The sequence below is a fragment of the Centroberyx affinis genome, unplaced genomic scaffold (genome assembly GCF_046629955.1).
Source record: "Centroberyx affinis isolate AG114_WGS23_722 - 3 ecotype Tasmania unplaced genomic scaffold, CSIRO-AGI_Caff_v1 ptg005239l_1, whole genome shotgun sequence".
In the NCBI taxonomy this organism is placed as follows: domain Eukaryota; kingdom Metazoa; phylum Chordata; class Actinopteri; order Beryciformes; family Berycidae; genus Centroberyx; species Centroberyx affinis.
The window spans coordinates 43133-65394 of NW_027282608.1; the positions used below are offsets into that span (position 1 = coordinate 43133).

Sequence of the window (22262 nt, forward strand, 5' to 3'; positions counted from 1 at the left end):
AACAAAAAAAGTTTTTTAGGAAATCCTTCATTCCCCATGCAGTCAATATTCTGAACTCCTGCTAATGCACTTTTATATGTTCTTGTGTACCTCCTAGTGTCTCTTTGTATGCATGTTTTGTGTGATTTTATGTACTGTTGATCTTATGTTAATGCCTGTGAGCCAAAGACAATTTTCCACCTTGTGTGGACAATAAAGTTGTATTGTATTGTATTGTACTGTAACATCCTGAAACCACTTAACTCCTAACCTTTCCATTATACTCAACAAACCAGACGCTTAAATTACAGAAGAGCGTGAACCAGGAGTCAAGAAAACTGCCCTCGGTTTGAATCAAACTGCTGTTCATGTGTTAGGGATGTAAGTGACATGAAATTTTGTGATACAAAAATTTGACGATACACACTGGAGAGTCGAGAACATTTCAGCTGCGGTCGAATATTTAAGAAATGACATTCTGAACGATCTTTTTCTGCATTGCCTTTTTTGCACCAGAGAGCACAGAGTTAAGGTCTTGGGGTCATCATCACGCGTCCGCCGGAGCTCAGCTGACCTCGAGGTCGATTCAGGCTCTGCTAAGCTTCGAGTCCGCAAGTGTGGCAGCATTTTGGGTTTCCGATTAAGAGAACAACCGACAAAGGCGCAGTACGTCTCCTGCGCATGATGAAAGCCTCCCCAGCCTCCACACCTCGGCCGGTGAGGACGACCGGAGCGGGCCGCACAGCTCCTGTCCCGCGCGAGAGAGAGGATCGCTGTAAACCCCGTCCAGCTGCAGCAGCAGATGGCCGACTTTACTCCTCATTGTGTGTAACCGAGTGCTCGACATTCATTAAAAAGATTAAGCACATATGCCTCATTACGTTTTGAGCACAGATGTTTTCATACCAGATTGGGGATCGTCTCGAAGGGGTGGATTTATAATGCGGCCATCTTATACGTCTAGGATCCTTTACCTTGAAGACAGGCAAGTATCATAAGAGCCTTTCACATTGTTTTAGTGTTGGATTCATCTGTTTTATCCTGTTGCAACGCCTTTGTTTTCTATGCTTTAAATTTTGTGAAGCACTTTGTAACTCACCGTTTTGAAAGGTGCTGTATAAATAAAGGTTTACTTAACTGGTTAACACTGGCAGCATGCTGCACCATATGCACCACAAAACTCAAGTCGCAGGTATACGGTTAAATGTTGTGTCTGAGTCTTAAAAACATAGTTGTTTCTCCTCTTTTTTTTACTCTTCAGGCTTATTTGGGATGGAATTGGTTGTAAATGGCCTTTTAAAACTGGAATTAAAAAAGGTCTGAACGTTTTTAGTTCAGACCTTTTTAATTCCAGTTTTAAAAGGCCATTTACAACCAAAAGTCTGAACTAAAAACATTCAGACCTTTTTAATTCCAGTTTTAAAAGGCCATTTACAACCAACATAACTTGGTTTGCACTTTTGTTTTCCCTCTGAAATAAAACTTGTCATTCAGATTTTGCTCAAAATCTAATATTGAACTGTGGACCCAGCATCGTGTATCAAACCATTAGAACCATCGAACCATTAGCTGAATGGATCGTTACATCCCTGATATTAGTACTTTCCTTAGCAACTTCATGTTCTGTTCCACTCCACACAAACACCGCTAACACACACACACACACAGGTAATCGTGTTCAGTAAAATGGAATGAGTATGTTTTATTATAACATCAGCTCACCCACAAATAGGCAAAATACCAACATGGAAATTGGATACGCATAAAAAAAAAAAAATAACTATATATCTCTTCCAAACAGGAGACCATTTTTTTTTTTTTATCAGTTCATAATTAAAGAGTTCATGTCGGGAACAGAACGAGGGAATTAGATCCACAATCACAGTCTGTCAGAGCGGGACTTCAGAAGAAGTCCGCTGCGGTGGGTCGTTTCTTCGGGGTGCTCTTGGGGGTGACGGAGGTCTTCTTCTTGGCTTTTGGGGTTTTTCTGACGCTCTTGACGAGCGACCCGGCCGGAGACTTTAACACACCGAACTTGGGCTTCTGCTCGGGGTCAAAGGGCACCCGCGAAGACCCCTCCGGACTCACCAGCAGGCTGCGATCCGTCTTCCTGAACTCTGCGTCGTGACAAAAAAAAAAAAAAGAAGAAGAGAAGAAACAAGGCAGTTAAGACGACCCGGTCGACCCATAATCCACCTCGAGCGCAAGATCAGGATTTATTTTTGCCCCTACAGCCCTGCTGAGCCTATTGGTTTTTGTTTCATGGCTCTTAGGAGAGTTTTCAGGTGATGTAACACACTCTTTAGCGGCCATAATGGAGATCCTCAGCTGCTGGGCAACGATAGCTGTAAACGATAACTTAATATTCTGACATATCTGCAGCTTTCTGATTGATCAAACGGTTTATGTTTCATTTAGTAAACCCAGTAACTTTTTTCAGGAACTCAAGTCTCTCTCTTAGTTGACTATTACACTTCCACCTGATAAGTGAGGCTTCGTTTCAAACTCTCCGGTCAGATTGTGTCGGATAGGGCTGCAACTAACGATTATTTTCATTGTCGATTAATCTGTCGATTATTTTCTCGATTAATCGATTAGTTGTTTGGTCTATAAAATGTCAGAAAATGGTGAAAAATGTGGATCAGTGTTTCCCAAAGCCCAAGATGACGTCCTCAAATGTCTTGTTTTGTCCACAACCCAAAGATATTCAGTTTACTGTCATAGAGGAGGAAAGAAACCAGAAAATATTCACATTTAAGAAGCTGGAATCAGAGAATTCTGACTTATTTTTCTTAAAAAATGACTCAAACCGATTGACCGATTATCAAAATAGTTGGCGATTCATTTAATAGTTGACAACTAATCGATTAATCGTTGCAGCTCTAGAGTCGGACACGCAGACACGCCGCGACTCGAAGGAGCACGGATGCGACAGGTGCAATGCATCATGGTTGTTGTAGTTGACCAACACGCTTGGTGAAGCGCTTGGCAGGATTAAATCTTGACAGTTTGAAAACTACATCAGCAAGACCAGCTTCATGCATCGCACCACACAAAATGAATCCAAAACAAAAATCTACTTCATAGTTGTTGAAATTTGGGGAAAGTTCAACTATAGTGCTGCTAGGGTCCAGAGAATCACTCAGCCGCTTATCAAGTCCATCTGAAATGCTCTTTTCACTTTCACATCCAGTGATGAGAACTCAGAGTCGTCCAGTGGATAAGTGGGTTATAGTGCTCTTTTTGAGACCGGACCCTCTTCCTCATCGCTGCAGCTCATGACTCTTCTTCACCTCTCAGACGACTGAACTCTCTGCAGCTTCCTCCTGGCAGCACGCCCAGAGCCTCAACGCTCCAAGAAGACGAGGCTCTGAATAAATCGACACACATTTTAATCGCGCTCTCGATCTAGAAAATGAATTAGTTTACCGCCCAAAGTGCCGCTTTCCACATGGATTACATCTTTATTAGAGGTCGACCGATAGTGGATTTTTAAAGGCCGATATAATAACGATTTTGTTTGGAGCAGGAAAAAGCCGATAGCCGATTAATCGGCCGATATCCCCGTGTTATTATCATCACAGAAGCTTTCTAGGTAATTAGGCCTATATTTGGGGGAAAAATGCAAAACACTATATTATTCAGCAGACATAACTCATGTAGCATCGAAGAAGCTACCATAATAATCTTATTTAAAAAGTGAATTACCCCTTTATCACCGCGACATCAGTCGGAGTTTGCGGTGTTGTCATGCATGATGTGCTTTACTTCTGCAGTAACTTTAGCCTAGTCAGCTACTTTTGCATACGCCGTTTTTAATAAACCAGTTTTTTTTGTCACTCCGAATTTAATCATTATTAAGAGAACATCCTGAAGTGTGATTTGGTGGATTACATCGTTGGAATATGTTCTACAACGGGCGATGCGCTGTTCTGTGGTTTATCACTGGCCAGGAAGGATTACTTCTGTTGCGTGTCCGGTTACATTGTTAAATGCCACTCTTACACACCACTAATGTTCGTGCATATTCCCAGGGTAAGGAGGATCCTAAAGTGTGCGATTTGTGTGGCTGGATGATTTGGAAGACAGAGCGCCAACTTGGTAAGTAAAGTAAAAGTTGAATGGTTTCTTTTCCTCCCTGTCTGCCTGTCTTGTATCGTGAACAAGGAGCTGATAGTGTTGCTTTATATATTCGAGAAACTTTTGCGGGGAGAAATAAAGTGAAAACGGGTCAGATATGACTCGAATGCCACTTGTCAGCCTTGCTGTAAAATCAGCTGTTCCAACGTTTACCCCGGGAACACAAGGTTTAGCCCCCATTTTCTAACCCTATGGCCTATACCCTAAGGTTTTTTCATGGAGTGGAGAATTGCTTTCTGAAAAAAATATCTCTGAATTGAAAAACGTAATTTAAAGTCTGTCACACATTTATGGCTGCCCCTCTCCCGCTCGTCTCCTCTAATCTTTATCACTGCTGAAGTCGAATGGCGCCGTTTTCTTACCTGCTGTTTTGTTGTTCTTGAGGCCAAAGGTCACTTTCTTTGATTCTGATTTAGGAGTCTGAAACCTCTGCGAAATAAAAGCAGAAAATCACACAAGGTTACATACAGAACATTATCACCATTAGATTCCATAGTAGAGCTGCGTAATTAAAAATTAAAAACAATAAAACACATTGTAGTAGTCAGTATTACGAATATCCTTTTTTTCAATTAATTGTGCACTAGAACTAGGGCTGAACAATTAATCGAAATTTTATCGAAATCGCAATATGGCCTACTGCAATTTTCAAATCGCAGGAGGCGCAATATTTGTTAAAGGTGAAATGTGTCAAAATATCATTTTAAATGAAATATTGTGGTGCTGCAGAGATGTCCTGGCCTACACATCATATTCTACAGACTTAAGAAAACGTCTTTGTTTGGTACAGATCCCGGCAAAAACCACACCATAATCATTTTAATACGTTTTTCAATGAAAATGAGAATAATGATGTAAAAATTATCATTCCCCCTAATATCGCAAATCATATCGCAATTGCAATATCAGTCAAAATAATCGCAATTAGATATTTTTTCTAAATCGTTCAGCCCTAACTAGAACTATATTGCTTGGCAGAAGAACATCATTTTATTATACGTTTTATTTATTATTGATTAAAAATAAAACATTTACCTCATCTACTAGGCTGGCAAAGAATACTTACAGTTTTAAAGAAGACACTCAAGGGTGAACTGATGAAATTCACCATGTAAACTTTTATTTTATTACATTGCTATTATTTTTTTATTTTTAAATAATAAGTTCATCACTGGATTTAGTTTGAATTAATTTGTTCACTTTTTCATTACTATTGTTATTTTAAGCATTCTCTTATCATTTGTTAATTTGACAGCTAATGGGGATCCCAATAAAATAAAAAAAATTAAATACTGAACCTTTGCCTTTTTCCATTACTGTTACTACTATTTTCGAAAAGCAATACTCCACCTGAAGCAGTGCTTTAGTGATTGTGTAATGCCTCTTAGTGCTCTAAAATCACTGGAAAGAACGGCATCAAATGTCTTATTGCTTAATTCTTCCATGTCATATGTGTTTACCTTCTTGCCGGACAGCGGGGTGCTGGGGCTTCCCTTCGTCTTGCAGAAGAGCGGCGTTGGGATGGAGGCGTTCTTCTGGAAGGTGATGAAGTCGGCCCCCGCCCCCGACGCCGCCCTCGCCTTCCTCTGAGACTTTTTGGAGCTCAGAGGCTCTGCAGCATCCTGAGGAGGCAAATCAGCTTTCAGAAACTTCCAGTCCACTAAACACACTGCCTGAACCTGCTGCCTGAACCTGCTGCCTGAACCTGCTGCCTGAACCTGCTGCCTCACAGACGGCCGGGCGGATGTGAAAGATCCGCCGGGGAAGCTAATTCTCTTTATGTTCAATTTGATGGTCAGACAGCGCAGCCACTGCATCAGATCGCAACAATTTAACATAATTAAAAGAATAGTTCACTCAAAAATATGAATTTGGTCATTATTTACTCATCCTCGTGCCAGTACAAACATCCAGTACCAGAATACAATGGAGGAAGACGCGATTTCATTAAATAATTGGTAAAATTTTGGGGTTTTTTTCCACTCAGAGCAATCACATTGCATCAAAAGACTTGGATTATGCTACAGCTGTATGGAGAATTTTTATGGACATTTTTTCCCCTTTTTGAAGCCTAAAGGACTGGACTCCATTCACTGCAACTGTTTGGAAGAAGGCTTCTGTTTCTGAGTTTGTACTGGTATGCAGATGACTAGATAATGCCCGAATTTAAATTTCTGGGTGAACTATTCCTTTAAATACTCACATTGCCCAGTTTGGCCTTCTTGGCGGGGGTCAGTTCCTCAGCGAGGCCGTTGACCGCTGCAGCCTCCTGAACCTCATCAGCCTCCTGAACCTCATCAGGCTCCTGAACCTCATCAGCCTCATACTCAAACACCACAGGGATCTTCCTCTTCTTCTTCTTGTCTTTCTTCCCAGAGGAAGGGAGCGCTTCGCTTTCTGGAGGAGCTTCGTCCGACGGGAGCGGCTCCTCGTCTACATCGCCGACCGCCTCCGAGTCCGACCGGGTCAGAGCGGCCGCCGTCTTTTGTTTCTTTTTCTTCTTCTTGACCGGCGTTGCCACGGTGATCTCGGACGGCGGCTCCTCGGCATCCGCTTCCCGAGGCGTTTCTGCAACGGCCGCTTCCTCCTCCGCCGGCTCCTCGGTGTTGGACGCCTTTTGATTCTTCTTCTTTTTCTTCTTCTGTGGCGTTACAGCACTGCTATCCGCGGCGAGCGCAGCTTCCAGCGCTGTGGCTTCCACCTCGACCTGCGCTTCGACCTCCACCTCCTCCGCGTTCTTCTCGGCCTTGAGGCTCTTCCTCTTCGTCTTCTTCTTGGCTGGAGTCGTAGTCTCGGTCTCGGCGGCGGCGGCGGCGGCGGCGTCTTCTGCCGAAGCGTCGCGGCTCACCGGCGCGAGCTCTGCTCCTGCGCCCGCTCCCTCGCCCTGCGATTCGTCCTCCACCTCCTCCGCCCTCTTCTCGGCCTTGAGGCTCTTCTTCTTCCCCTTCTTCTTACCTGGAGTCGTAGCTCCGGCCTCGGGGCGGCTCTCCGGCTCCGCGGCCCCCTCTGGAGCGTCCTCTGCCCGGGTAACGGGAGCAGGCGGCTCCCCCGCTGCCTCCGTCACCTCGGACTTCTTCCTCTTCTTCTTCTTCTTGGACAAGGTTTCCGGTCGGTCCTCCTGAGGCTCCGGTTGGCCGGCTTCGTCTGTGACTGTAACTGACGGTTGTTTTTTTACCTCTATGCACAGCAGAGTTTCTGATTGGCCCCCCGTCTCCGTGGCAGTAACCGCCGCTGTGACTTTTACAGAAGAGTTGGGGGTTTCCATCTGTGCCTCCCTTTCCACATCATTGGCAGAATGGACAGCTGAAGGCTCCTGACCTCCAGTAGCTTCTGCTGCATTTTCAGTGTCTGTAATTGTACTTTTCTCAATCTGCGAAACTGACCCCGCTGCATTCGCCTCCCCTCCTACACTTCCACCCTCCCCCGCTTTCTTCTTCTTTTTCTTCTTCTTCTTTTTCTTCTTCTTCTTGTCGCCATCGGTAACCGAGTCTGCTGGTTCATTGTCGGCTTCTGTTGAGCCTTTGTTTTGCTTTCCGGGTTTCGAGCCGTCCTTTTTCTTTCCTGAGGTCGAAGAGACACAGGATTCAGTTACATTATGCACTTCCAGTCATTCAGTCATCACAAAAAACATTATTAATGATAGAATTCATGAGACGAAAGCTCTGGACAGAGGGAAATTGGATTTATAAAAGCGGTAGTTCATTTCCTCAGTTCTGATAGGCAGACTCAAGTTCAAGGCCGCTGTAAAAAACCCAGTAAATATTAATGCCGCAACTGAAGGTCAGCAGTAATACCAGAACTCTACTGCCTGGAAGATTGACATCCATTATAATTACAACAGAATTGTACTTTATTAGAATGTCCAAAATATGAAAATATACTTCCCAAAATTTGAAAATGCATTTCCTAATTTCTATTCCCTCCTAAAGGTTCTTGGAGAGGAGAAAACAATGATACTTGCTGCCAGATTTGTTTCATTGTGTTATAATCTCAGGGATGATAATTAGTGAAATTGTCTAGGATGCATTGTGTTGTCTATAGGATTGCATAGAAGCATATTTCTCATATGAACAACTTTTAAAAGAGAACTAGGAATTCCTATATTTTTTTTAATTCATACATTTCCTATATTCATCTGATTTGTCCTGTATTACTGTAATATGCTTTGGCAACACTCAATACTACTTGATTCCTGCCATTTCAGAATCTGAATCATTCACTAATAATTTATTATTGAAGACAAATTACTATTGAAATATTTGTGTTTCTTTGTGTCCTGCCCACAATGCCTTTCTCACTGTAAGTCTGGACACAATACAGGCGGCAACAATGCACACATGAGCTGTAGAGACTGTAACGTGTTTGGTTGATTCTTATATTAGAGAATATTATATATTATTATATTAGCTTTATCAAAAGGCTCCTGGATGGCTTGACACAGCTGGACGACAGCACAGGTGGGATTTTCACATGTATCGCTTTATTTAAACTGCCCTTGTCGACAATACAATGCCTGGTCTCCATGGCACTATGTTCCCTGAATACCTTTTCTTTTCTTGGCTGCAGGGCCGCCCTCCTCCTCCTCCTCCTCCTCAGCGAAGCCTCGTCCTCTCTTCATCCTCTTTCTGCTGCTGGAGAACATTTCATCGTCATCCTCGTCCGTGGAAACCTCGTCTGGATACTCGTCCTGAGGGAAGACGCCTGAGGGAGAAACATCAAAAATCATTCGTTTTTCTTTTTACAGACACCAAACCTAGTCGAAGAAAAAGTGATGACCGTCATGTCTCCTACCTTCACTGAGGTCCCGCAGTCTGAGATGAAACATGAAAGAAGGGGAGAGAAAAGAGGAAAATACACTCGATTAGATTCATGGAAAGATCTCACACTGGCGCTACTTATTGATCAAGATTATTTCTGTGTACACATGTATCTGCAGGGATTTCCCACAGGAAATGAGAAAATAACGGGATGGGAATAAGCTTACCTAAATAAACAACGTGCACACTATAATGTTTATTTTCCTATCTGCCATTTTGGTTTAATATGCGTTGAAATAATTCAGTTTGTATTGTGTTTGACAAGTCAAACAAAGGCGACCGGTAGTCATGTGCAGAGAGAAAGAAAAAGCAAAAATTATGATTTGAAAGGGCATGAAGGAAAAAATCTGCAGTATTTATCTTACTTGCCAATGTAGCCAATTAACATTTTATATCTGGTATGACAACATTACCGTGTTAACATTGGCTAGTTAAATGTAAATGGAAGTGCAAAATACAGAGACAAGGTCAAGGTTTGCAGCGGCATGAAAAAAAAAATTGAGGTATTTATTATTTATTTGTTTATTATTTATTATTGAGGTAGCCAATTATCAGCGATTCAGACAGGGTTTGCTGATATTATGGCGTTGAAGTATAAGCACTAAAGTTGTAATAATGTACCGATATTACTTGACTGACACCAAGTGATGCTCCAAAATATTGCTCACAGTGCAACTTTTGGCTTGCAGTCAGCCTTGGCTAGATGCTGTGTTTAACATTGCTTTGGTCTCAATTAAAATCAAGTCATTAATAATGGAATTTTGGATTGTTTTTTAGCATTTTTTTTTAAATTAAAAGCAGTCGAATTCCCTTGTCAAAGCAGCCTGATTTGGCCCGCTGCCAGAAACCCTGATATGTACACGTGTGTGTGTGTGTGTGTGTGTGTGTGTGTGTGTGTGTGTGTGTGTGTGTGTGTGTGTGTGTGTGTGTGTGCGCGCGTAATAAGCAGAGTGTTGCGTCTGCTACTCACACTTTGATGATTTTGTAGAGTCTCTGTCTGTTGTGGCTCGGTGTGTTGCTCCGACTGGCTAACTCAAACAGCTTGTCTGCCAGGGCGGTGTAGTCAAACTACAAAACACCCACACACACACACACACCCCCATCCATCAGACACTACTCTTTCAATGCAATTACATCTGTCCATCATATGAGACGCATAAGAGAAAGATGACTGACATAAAAAGCTGTTTAATTTGCCTGAATAATTCAAAGGTATTCATTAATGAGAACAAAAAAGCTATGTCTACTTTCATCTGAAGCAGCCTAGTGATGCACCAAAGATTAAAAGTCAGACTGTGATGTCTGTCACACAGCTGCAGCAACTAGGGTGTCTGTCAGAAAATAATCACAGTGAACTAAACATTTTGCACCAAACCATTTCAATAAGTCCATCAAATCAAGTCAGAAACGATGACAATCCATTTCAACAAACTCGACACAGAGCTGACTGGAAATGTGCAGCTTTTTTTGGGGCACTTGTGAAAAAAAATCAGTGGGAGTTGCATGTGGAACATCTGAAATCCTGGAAGAAAAATAAGTAAAAATCATATTGCCGAGAGGAAGAGCTGAGGAGGAAACGTTCACCTGCAGGACCGGTCCCATCTCCCTGTCGCCTGGCAACTCTGAGTCCGAGTCTTCCAGGTGAAGAAGCTCATCATCATCATCATCGTCATAGTCATCATCATCTTCCTCCTCCTCATTTGGTTTATTACCTAAAAAGAAAGGAGGCAACACAACTTATTTTCCATTGTAAAGGAATATGACATCTTATATTACATCACAACTCATCAGTCATGTCAGCACTTGGTTAATCAGACTGACGGTAAAGAAAGATGAGCAACAACTTGAGGCAATGTAGACCGGCAATATTGCCTTCAGTGTGTTTAAACGAATGGGAATAAAAAATAATGTGGATTCACCTACTGCCTCAAAATGTTTTCTGTGTGTCTGTTTGCTTCCAGAGCAAAACAACCAGCGTCTGAAATTAACTTTTTCTCTGACCTGAGAAAATGCCTGCCGAGAATAATGTTTACCGGCCGAAATAATACACATTTTTTCATTTAAATGTCAATTTCATGTATAGAATCAGGTATTGTGTGTTCATTTAAAACTTGCTCACTCACTGCTTGGTCTGTTTTTTTTTTTTACATTAGTGCGATTCATGAAGGGCAGCAGAGGTTCCCAGCCAGTGTGACAGGCGACCCTTATTGATTAATCTACCAAAGATAAATTTGACCAGTATTTAGCTCTTGGCGGATTTCGGACCCCGCAAACAACGCAAGGGAAATTTTAATTCCATATTGTGCTTCAATAACAAGACAAATTCCAGGTTTGGACTGAAAAACTGAAAAAAAAATGAAACTGAAAAACTGAAATTAGGGCTGCACAATTAACTGTGTGTAATCGTATGTTTTTAGTTCCTGCAATTAAAAGCTGTAGAATGTTGTTGTATCGGTGATAATTAAACGTCACTCAGATGGCTGACTGGATTTGAAAATAAAGATAAAAGATGTTGATCCAATTAAAATTAGTGTGATTGTGTCAAATTATTGTGACTGATATTAGAGATCACAACATAAAATACTAATTATAATTGTGCAGACATAACTGAAAAAAAAAAAAAAAAAAAAACTCAAACACTTTCATCTCCAGTCTCTGCATCTAGAGAATTACCATTGATCTGCTTCCCTTTAGCTTTCTTTAGCTTTTTCTTGCCGGCTTGTTTGCTCATTTTCATTTCCGCCTTTTCATCTTCCTCCTCCTCCTCCTCCTCTTCAGACGCCTGTCCTGAGTCCGAGCCGTCCGTCACTTCCATTTCCTTCATCAGGTCTTCAACAGCGAAGGGGGCCTGATCGATTATGGTGCTGAAGATGCTGCTGCAGATGGCTTTGAACAGCATCCGACTGGGGAGGCAGAGAAGAAGAAAGGGGGAACCGAGAGAGAGAGAGAGAAAGATATCAGGTTATCAGGCAGCTGTTTGACTGGATGGATGTGAGCAACGGTGCTGGAACAAGAAGAGGAGGCTTTTTTTTTCCCTGTTCTTTTCTCTTTTAATAACATAAAGCAGTTACGATGATGTATGTGATGATATGATAAGAGTCCGGGAGTGAAGCAGGGAGTGTGGTATGTGTGGCGGAGAGAAAGAAACAGATAGTGTTAATGCTGTAATGATAATACCTATGATGTAACAGCAATATCATTATAATAATAATAAAATAATAAGATAATAATATAATAATGCTATCACTATCATCATTATATATAATATAATATAATATAATATAATATCATATAATAATGACCATTATAATAATTAACATTACATTTATACAGCAATGAGGAGAGAGGTCAGACCGGGGCACCGGAAAGGTGAGCGAGAGGCCCCCCCCACCCGCCCCCCCAGCGGGAGACAGGCGGGGCGGGTCAGCGAGGGACCAACCACCACCCTCCCACCCCCCTTTTTTTCTCTCTCCTTCGTTCTTCCCTTTTGTTAGTTTAGTTTAATTTTTTAGTTTTAGGGAGATCTTGCTTTGAGCCGCGCCCAGGTCCAGAGGATATTCAAATAACAAGCCATGGGTAACAAAGGACATCAAAGCCATCCTCAATACAAAGAAGAGGGCTTTTAGAGCTGGCAATAGGGAGGAGGTGAGAACAATCCAAGGGGACCTGAAAGTGAAGATCCGGGAGGCTAAAGAGAAGTACAGGAGGAAGCTGGAGCAGAAACTCCAGCAGAACAACATGAGAGAGGTCTGGAGTGGCATGAAGACCATCACTGGTCTGAGGGGCTGAGGGGCTGAGGGGCTGAGGGCGGCTTGGACAGAGCCAACAAACTCAATCTGTTCTTCAATAGATTTGACACGGTGACCCCTGCCCATCCCCCCCTTGACTCATCTGTCTGCCTCCAACCACCATCTACTCCACCGCCCCCCCATCCTCCAGTGAGGGTCCCGGTCCCACTCCCCCCCCCCCCCCCCCCCCCCCCCCCCCGGGCTCCCAGACTGACTGCCCTCTCCAACCTGACGACTCCACCCCTCCCCTACCTGTAACCTCTACAGTGTGCTTCACAGCTGACCATGTAAGATGACAGCTGATGAGGCTCCACTCAAGCAAGGCTGCAGGCCCTGATGGTGTCAGCCCCAGGGTGCTCAAAGCCTGTGCCCCCCCCCAGCTGTGTGGAGTGCTTCACCGTGTCTTCAACATGAGCCTGAGTCTTCAAAGGGTCCCCGTGCTGTGGAAGACGTCCTGTCTCGTTCCTGTGCCGAAGACGCCGCGTCCCGCTGGCTCCGAGGACTACAGGCCGGTGGCATTGACCTCCCACATCATGAAGACCCTGGAGAGACTTGTCCTGGAGCAGCTCCGACCCATGGTCAAGCCACTCTTGGCCTGTCCCCATTCCTCTTCACCCTCTACACCACGGACTTCAACTACCACACAGAGTCCTGGCATCTTCAGAAGTTCTCTGATGACTCTGCTATAGTTGGATGTATCAGTGAGGTGAGGAGGCTGAGTATAGGGCTGTGGTGGGAAACTTTGTCGCATGGTGTGAGCAGAACCATCTGCAGCTCAACGTGGCAAAGACTAAGGAGCTGGTTGTGGATCTGACGAGGGCCGAGGCACCGGTGACCCCTGTTTCCATCCAGGGGGTCAGTGTGGACATTGTGGAGGACTACAAGTACCTGGGAGTGTACATTGACAATAAACTGAACTGGGCTAAGAACACTGAAGCCCTCTACAAGAAGGGCCAGAGCCGTCTCTACTTCTTGAGGAGGCTGAGGTCCTTCAACACCTGCTGGACAATGCTGAGGATGTTTTATGAGTCGGTGGTGGCCGGTGCTCTCCTGTTTGCTGTGGTGTGCTGGGGCAGCAGGTCGAGGGCAGCAGACTCAACAAACTGATCCGCAAGGCCAGTGAGGTTGTGGGGGGTGGAGCTGGACTCTCTGGCGGCAGTGTCACAGAGGAGGATGCTGTCCAAGTTACATGGCATCTTGGACAATGTCTCCCACCCGCTCCATGACATGCTGGTCAAGCACAGGAGGACATTCAGTGCGAGACTCATTCCACCGAGATGCACCACAGAGCGCCACAGGAAGTCATTCCTGCCTGTGGCCATCAAACTTTTCAACTCCTCCCTCAGCGTGTCAGACACTGAGTCAATAGACTGGCTCTTGGACTTATTTCACCCTGTCAGCAGCTTTATAACCCATAACTTATAATTTATATTTAAACTGTGCAATACCGATTTTTGTGCAATAATTCGACTGTGCAATAATTAATATATTGGAGTATGATGCACATATTTGTACATAATTCTTATTTCTATATTATTATTATTATTATCATTGTTATACATTGTAGTATAATGCACATATTTTACATATTTCTTATTTCTATTTTTCTTATAATTTCTTATAATTTCTCTATGCTTATATATATTTCTCTTCTACAATGTGAGCAACTGCAATGTAACCCAATTTCCCCTCGGGGGTTCAATAAAGTATTTCTGATTCTGAATGTGAGGTAAAGATCAATAAAGCAGATTAACAGGGGAAAAGCTGAGATGGTGTGAACTTACTCCTTGGTTTTCGCTGCTGTTTTGCAAAACGGCTCGATGAACATCAAATTCTGATCAGCAGTGAGCTGCGAAAAGGAAAAAAAAAAAAGACTAATTTGTAAACCACATAACATCACAGCAGAGTTGTTTTCCCTCTCAATTAATCCTCATGAGCCAAGTCAGTGATTAATGGGTCCTGATTCATAAACTCAGCCAGTGTTTACAGTTTAGGTATTTAGCTGAGGCTCCTATCCAGAGTGACTTACAGTGAGTGCAACAGTGGCTTCAATTCATAAGCAACCAATATTAACAAGGTCAAAGGTCAGCGCCAAAGTGCCCTAACAATAATCCTGTGACCTGAAAATGATCATGTGAGAGGGAAGTGCTAGGAAATGAAATAAAACAACAACTTAACATGTCACAACACAGCGGTAAGATGCATCATTCCCCAAAGTTTGGTAAAAAAAAATACGATCTGCTGAGTCAGAGATATCTGGTGCGACAGACGGAAGGACAAAGGAACGAACAGAAGGAGGATGAGCCATAGTCCTTCACAAGATTACATGGTGGTGGGGAAAAAATAAGAGCTGGGGAAAAGAGGGTGAAGTGAATTTTCGTTGCCAAGGATAAAGAACAGATTAAAGCAACCGAGGACAAAGATTTGGGAGACGGGACAAGATTCAGCGGAGAGAGGGCGACGCGTTTTAAGGCGGAGCTCTTTATCTGACTTGTTCATCAGGCTCCGTGTTCTTTGTTGGCTTGCTGGGGACGAGATGAGAACGGATAACATCACCCTTTGTTATCACAGACAAATTGGCCAAACGCATGAGGGGAAGAATCAAAAGACTCGCTAAACCGCCGTCTCCTGTGAAAAACTGGATTATGCCTTGGTCGTACGCCAGTGGCAAATTAACTAGAACTTGAACTAAATATATCAGCATTGTCTATGCGGGCAATGTGAGCAGAGGATTATGGGGAATGCATCCTCCTTGTCAACTATATATTTTTAGCAGAAGAGTGAGGGAAAAACAATACTCATCTATCCACTGTCCTCTTGTCAAACAGTAGTCGCAACTGTTATTTTTGCATGTATTTTAAGTTGCTGGGCAGGTGATGTTTACCAAATCAGGGCTTTTCAAATAGTGTCAGGTAAGCTGTCAATCACAGGAGTAAATTGATTTTTAAATACAGTTTAAAGGGGCATTAAGTCCTTTATCAACCTCTATTGGCGATTAGTAGGAACTGCAGAACTAATCTCCTACACTAGTGTCGAATACAGCCCCCCCCCACCCCTCCTGTCACCTTGAACTACGGTGGCCTGTAACTGACACAAGCAATAAAGTCACATTTTCACATTAGTAAGCTGCTAATTAGAGCAGAGATCCAACAGAAACCTCTAGTGAAGACAGTGATGTCTGTGCTAAATACTGGAATAAAAACACAGAACCATCTTCCACCGCTGAACAGTTGAAAGTGCCACTAGGTGCGAGTGGGGTGGGTGGGAGTGTCTCGCAAGTCCAATAGGTGGGAAGCTTTTGTCCCGAAAACAGAGAACGGGCTGGAGAGTGAGTTTTGAAAGCCAGAAATCTCCAGCACCTGGTCAGGTAATCTTTGGGTCATTGACTTTGTTTACATGGACAGCAATAATCCGATAGGAACCTGATTAAGACAATAGTCTGAATAAGAAATTGCATGCAATTCCACATAAACAGCATTTTCTGATTACCTTAACCCAAATAAGGTTATAGTCAGAGTTAGACGATTGAGATGTGGAGTATTCTGATTTTAGCCTCATTATTGAAGGTAGGGCTGGGCAATATGGTTGAAATCAATATCATGATAATCATAAGGATTTTTCTCGATATCAATATATATCACGATATGGTTCATGTATGCAAAATCACATTAAATCTCATTGAACCGAATGGTGATGTTAGGTGTGATGTCAAACAAAACAGAAATATTCAAATAATATTCCTACCATACCTCATACCTCAGAGTTTTGAAGTAACTTTGTCCTGTTAATCAGACTTTGCTCGGTAGCATGTAAACAGGAATATGAATGGGATAGTTCTATAAGCAACACATGTAAACAGCTTAATCAGAATATTGTCTTGTTTAGAATAAGGCCAATAGCCGGATTATTGCCGTCCATGTGAAGTAGTCACTGTTATCGATCAACAGCTCCATCGACCCCCCTGTTTACTGCCCCATTAGGAGAAATCTCACTTATTTGCCCCTTTAAAGCGAATGCAAAGGACCTGAAGGTGTCACTGGACCCAGGTGTGGTTTCCACTGCTCCCTGTACCTTGGTTGAGCTGACAGCAGCCAGCTCCGTCATGTAGAGGTCCAGGATGTGGAACTGCAGGCCGCCGGGCGCCGCGCTGCCGCTCTGCAGGACCTGAGCCGTCAGCACCTCCAGAAACCTGCAGACCACACTGAGCAAACACAGACAGCACAGGCGATGAGGGACAGAGTGTTGAACTCAAATGATATGGCTGCACCGTTAGAGCTCAAAAGGGCTGTCACCTGTCTTAAAACTCCTACAGTGAAAAGGTAAGCCTCTAATATCATATATTTAAACACATTTTAGACAAGTAGGTTATAGTTCAAAGTCTTCATAGGTTCCCCTACACCTAACATTAAGATGAACATTTATTGTAAAGCTTTATTTGGTGTAGGGCCAGGTAGGCCTCTGTCTCATGTCTGTTGAAAATAAGCTGCAAATTTTAGTTAAAGTTACCAACAGCAACCAATGTTTAAATCTTTGCCCTAGTTGCCCTAAATAGGTTTTTCCCCAATTGTTTTGTAGATGGAAGCACTTTGGGTTGCCTCCTAGCCTCCTAGCCTTGTCTCCTAGCCTCCTAGCCTTGTCTCCTAGCCTCAATGGCAGTAAGCCTAAAGTTTATTAACTAGAATTAATTCAGGCCCTATTCTGAGAAGTTCTTAAGTTGGAAAATTAAAGAAATTCGTAAGAAATGAGACTGTTACTAAGAAAATATTGAGGAATTGCACTTAAATTACATCTGCACATTGTGATCATGATTATTAGTCTTGATTTGATGAACAACATTTTCAGCATCTTATATCAACATCTTGACTGTTTTCAACTACAGCCAACATACTAAATGAAAATAAATGTTTCTTTTTTTCTTTTTTTTTTATCAATGTGTTTGTTTTCAAGAATAGCAAACAAAAATAACAGTCAGTTATTACAGACAAACTTCAGAAAGAAGTAAACAGACAAAGAATAGGGAACTTACTTAGAACAACGTTACAAAAAAGTAAATTTAAAAAATCATAAAATGATGGGAAAAAACATCATATGGGGAATTATTAGCGATGACAGCCGTTATAAAATACAGAGTGAGTGGATGTACTATTGAGTGGCAAATTCTATTTTTTAAGTGCATGGGGTGCCAGTCTGTGGTTGAGCCTTGATGCAGCAGGTATCCTTCCATTTGTCAAATTGGGGTTGCCAAACTTTCAACGTTTCTATTTAATTTAAATTGCTGTTGTCGGCAGATGAAAACCTTGCATCTCCAAAATGTCAACTTTTCAGGAACTAAGAAAAACTTTTCTCAACCCATAGAGATGCATGTAATCCTTCAATTGAAGTCAAAACATGGATATCACCAAAACTGGGAGTTACAAAGTTTTCACCTGACAACGATATACTTAAGAACCTAAATTCTGTCAGAAGTCCTGTACTAACTGCTCTACTTGTCCACACTGTGTCCATCAGTGTAAACCTGTCACTTAGCTAATTAGTTCTCAATTACTCTGTTGATTAGTTCCATTAATCACATTAATGACAACTGGCTCTGAGCTCAGCGTGTGATGCAGAAATGGACTTTTCCATCAACAGGTCAGAGAGGCAGGAGGATTCATCATTTCACCGGCCAGCTGAATTCCTTGGCAACTAACTGACCGAATCTGGCCGCCTGCAACAGTGGCTTGGCTAGGTGCTTGAGAGTTCTCAACCCCTGGTGTAGTGGCAGCAGAGGAAACGGGCATAATGCAGACTGTGACACCCAAACCCTAACCCTAACCACACCACCAAATGTCAGGACTTCTTTATAAAAAAAATCAATGGAAACCTGGTTGATATTTGGGAATCTTCTATATCATGAGTGAGAAAACAATGTGTGTATGGCCTTAACCACACAACTGGATATTATATGGCTACTATACATTTTAGCAAGTTAATTAAAATAAAATATCAGGTTAATAAGTCTATACAATGTTTATTCGTGTAGACAAAGTTTTGTATGTTACCTGCTGTCCCAGTTCTTCCTCTTCAGCACCTCAAAGCTTTGTCTGAAGACGAAGCGAACCAGCTGTGAAAGAGAGGGGAAGAAGCCGGTGGATTTCTGAGCAACCAAAGCATCTGAAATCGTCTTCAACCTCATCCATCAATCATACCTTACTGCAATATTGAGAAATTTCACTATTGAGCCCTTTGTTGAACCGTTTGTTGATTTTTAGGGGTTCGTTTAGGTTCACACTGCCCAATTACAAGCGAACCAGGGGCCGGATTCACAAAACCTTCTCAAGAAAAAAAAAATTGTCCCAACAATAATACCCAAGAGGGCGTTGTTTACTTTGGTTCGGGGTACGAGGATGATGATGATGATGCAACAGGTACGGGAGCAGCTGAGTACCGCTGACTGTACCTATGATCGCAGTAAGAGCCCCCTCTAGGGTATTACTGCTGTAATGTATACAATACATCAATTAACTAGCTGTGGTATACAGATAGTTCTATCTAGAGCAGTGATTCTCAACCTTTTTCATATCAAGGACCCCTTATTTAGTCCACAATAGAGTCATGGACCCTCATTTGATGAGATTGTGTCTCTCGGACCCAAATCTGAGAATATTTTTTATTATTAGATATGATTTTGTCCAGAATTCCATGACTATCTGTATTGTATGTAGAGAGATAACAGTGAAACTATGATCAAAATAGTCATTCTTCTGCATTCTCCAATTGTGTTAACTTCTTGTAAATGAAATAATGGTGAAGTTTAATAATTTATCAATTTGCTGGGGACCTCCTGGAACCCCCTCAAGGACCCCTGGTAGTCCCCGGACCCCACGTTGAGAACCACTGATCTAGCGGTTGGGTACTTTCAGGTGATGTGGAGCATTCACACACAAAATGGCCTGCATTTGGACTGATTTCCATGGACTGCACATGGGCAATCATGCTGGCTGGTCAGGCGGCTTCACAACATGAAGGCTCCAGTTATTCAGAGTGACGCATCACATCGCTGGGGCTACTTTAAAGAGAAAGAAAAGGCTAGCATTCTGCTCAGACTCACCTGGAAGAACTTGTCCATCCGCAGCCTGTCAATTCCGGTCCACTCTCTTTTGACGGTCTGCAGGAAGCTTTCCAGATACAAGAACTCTGCAGGGAACAGTGCAACAGCGACAGGAGATGAGACGGGTGCAAATGAGACACTTCAGTCGCTCATTTCATCACCCCACGCTACCGTGGCATCAGACGGGGGGGGGGGGAACTTACGGCCGTCGACGTGGTTGAAGCTGTGGATGAGGCCGGAGATCTGGTTTGACAGCTCCTCCTGCGGGCCGAGAGCAAAGACCGCATGAATACAGAATCCGCTCAGGTGGTAAGAGCTGAGAGCGAAGGTGCAGGAGGACACAGTGACATCATGATGATCACAACCCGGGGGGGATTATCCTCTCTGACGTGTGCAGCCTCTCACTGTCTCTGAGCATCGAGATGTCGTCAGGTCATGGTGTGAACGTTGCGCACCTCATTTTGCCATTTCAAGGCTAGGCAGGTTTTATTTATATAGTACATTTTGTTAGGGCTGAACAATTAATCAAATTTTTTTTAATCGAAATCGCAATATGGCCTACTGCAATTTTCAAATCGCAGGAGTCGCAATGTTTGTTAAAGGTGAAATGTGTCAAAATAGCATTTTAAAGTAAATATTGTGGTGCTGCAGAGATGTCCTGGCCTACACATCATATTCTACAGACTTAAGAAAACATCTTTGTTTGGTACAGATCCCCCGCAAAAATCACACCATAATCATTTGAATACGTTTTTCAATGAAAATGAGAATAATGATGTAAAAATGATCATTCCCTCTAATGTGATGTGTCGCATCTGTACCCCCGAATCGGACGTAGGGATCTATCCCAGAGTTTCCGTGCGATTGAATAAGTGAGGTGGAGCCTGCCTGAAAAAGCTTCATTATTTGGGGTGCTTTATTAGTATGGGCTTCAGTGGAGTTTCAGTGTCACATGCTGTTTCTTTCCACCCTGCCAAGAATAAAACACTCAGGAGAGAAACTAAATCCTTGACATTTTTACAAGAATATAATAAAATAATAAAATATCAGCAACTGGCAGCTTCAACTCAAAAATATCAGTATCAGCCTTCAAAAACCCCCATCAACCGACGCCTATTAGCCCACTTCACTGTGTCAACCACTCTGGCTTTGTCCTGGCTACTGATTCAAAAACCAACTGAAGGGAAGGGCAAAGTATTTAACTATTCAACCACTAATGTAAAATAAAGGCTTTTAACTGTTGTTCATCACAGCAGAGTGAGAGCACCTGTTGACTGCTTTCTGTCCTGGACTCTTCCCCCCCAAACTGAAGGTGAGACTTCCCTTTGTATCATGGCTGTCAATCACCCTGTCAAATCACATACTTGCACCAGCCAGTATGTTCTCCCATCCTGCTGGTCTGTAACCGGTGGTCTGTACCTGCAGTAGTGGTTTATCCTGCATCCAGAGGCAGTAGAAGAGACCTTTCCACAGCTTGAGAAGCTCGTCACCCGAGAATCCACCTGCACACAGCATGGAAACAAGGTGGACTTACTGTAGGATGTGAAGTCCTCCACAGATACGAACTGTAACATCACACTGTATCAAGCAAAAGTGTAGCTACACAGAAACTAAACCTCAGTCGTGCACGTTCATGTGACCTGAGAGCTGCTGCCTCCACACGTGCGCGCTTCCATTCATTTTAACTACATCCGACACGCATGTGACTGGCAGCGTTTAACCTCCAGACTGACGGTTCTGGGTTGTAAACCAACCAGTCGTATAACGTTTCGTACACACAGCTATTCATTAATGAGTCGTTAGTATTCCTATGTTAACACAGTCACTCCTCCAAAGTTAAAGCTAGTTGGCGTTTCCCCTGTGTGAGAGCTAGCTAGCTTCAGCAGAGCTAAAGCTGGCTAACGCAGACACGCTAGCTCACCTTTGGCATGCTGTGACCGGACGCTGATGTATTTTCTTAACTTCTTTATCGCCTTGGTCCGGACCGGCTTCTCGTTGGAAGCTAATCTCTGAGCAAGCTGGACCTCCGGCTCCTGTACCGCCGCCATGTTCCCACCGCTTCACGTGGAAACTCTTCTGAACCCACTTCGCTTTTCCTCGCTCTCTGCACGCGTGGTTTTCCGCCGACGGCGCAGAATGATGACGCCACGCAACGTGTTGTTAGAGATGTTGTTTCTGCACAGTACCACACGGCGGCAGCGTGTGACTGCCGCTCGGTCACGTTTACGCTACACCTTTTTGGGAAAATATGATTGATTACAGTAAGGAATGGAAAGTTATTGAGTCACAAGTAGAGGTGTGACCAAGTCAACTTTACTGAGTCCAAAGCCAGTCTCAAGTATTGGGCACAACCAAGTCTCAAGTAAAGTCCCAAGTCTAAATGTAGATTACCAAGTCAAATCCAAGTCAAGTCCAAGTCATTAATGTCAAGTCTCAAGTCTAAATGTA

The 22262-nt window shown here is 43.1% G+C and overlaps 1 protein-coding gene across 1 annotated transcript; it reads right to left on the reverse strand.

Moving 5' to 3' along the window:
* Nucleotides 1-1661: 1661 nt before the first annotated feature.
* On the reverse strand, nt 1662-21910 carry LOC139667001 (ribosomal RNA processing protein 1 homolog B-like). The gene is made up of 16 exons (XM_071546368.1): nt 21736-21910; nt 21234-21316; nt 20018-20075; nt 19815-19900; nt 18766-18827; nt 16796-16925; nt 14509-14573; nt 11610-11839; nt 10521-10648; nt 9907-10004; nt 8911-8930; nt 8665-8820; nt 6323-7680; nt 5580-5741; nt 4482-4548; nt 1662-2096 (listed from the first exon to the last, which is right to left on the reverse strand). The coding sequence occupies exons 1-16, from the start codon at nt 21860-21862 to the stop codon at nt 1882-1884; spliced, it is 3045 nt and encodes a 1014-aa protein (XP_071402469.1). The 5' UTR covers nt 21863-21910; the 3' UTR covers nt 1662-1881.
* Nucleotides 21911-22262: the final 352 nt, after the last annotated feature.

Bases quoted from the DNA above. Each gene is read 5' to 3' on its own strand.
- LOC139667001 (XM_071546368.1), bottom strand. From the start codon at position 21,862: ATGGCGGCGGTACAGGAGCCGGAGGTCCAGCTTGCTCAGAGATTAGCT. The intron at 10,005-10,520 runs GTGAACGTTTCC...GGTGTTTTGTAG, and splicing joins AGATGGGACCGGTCCTGCAG to TTTGACTACACCGCCCTGGC. The intron at 2,097-4,481 runs GTAAGAAAACGG...GTCACGACGCAG, and splicing joins CAAGAACAACAAAACAGCAG to AGTTCAGGAAGACGGATCGC.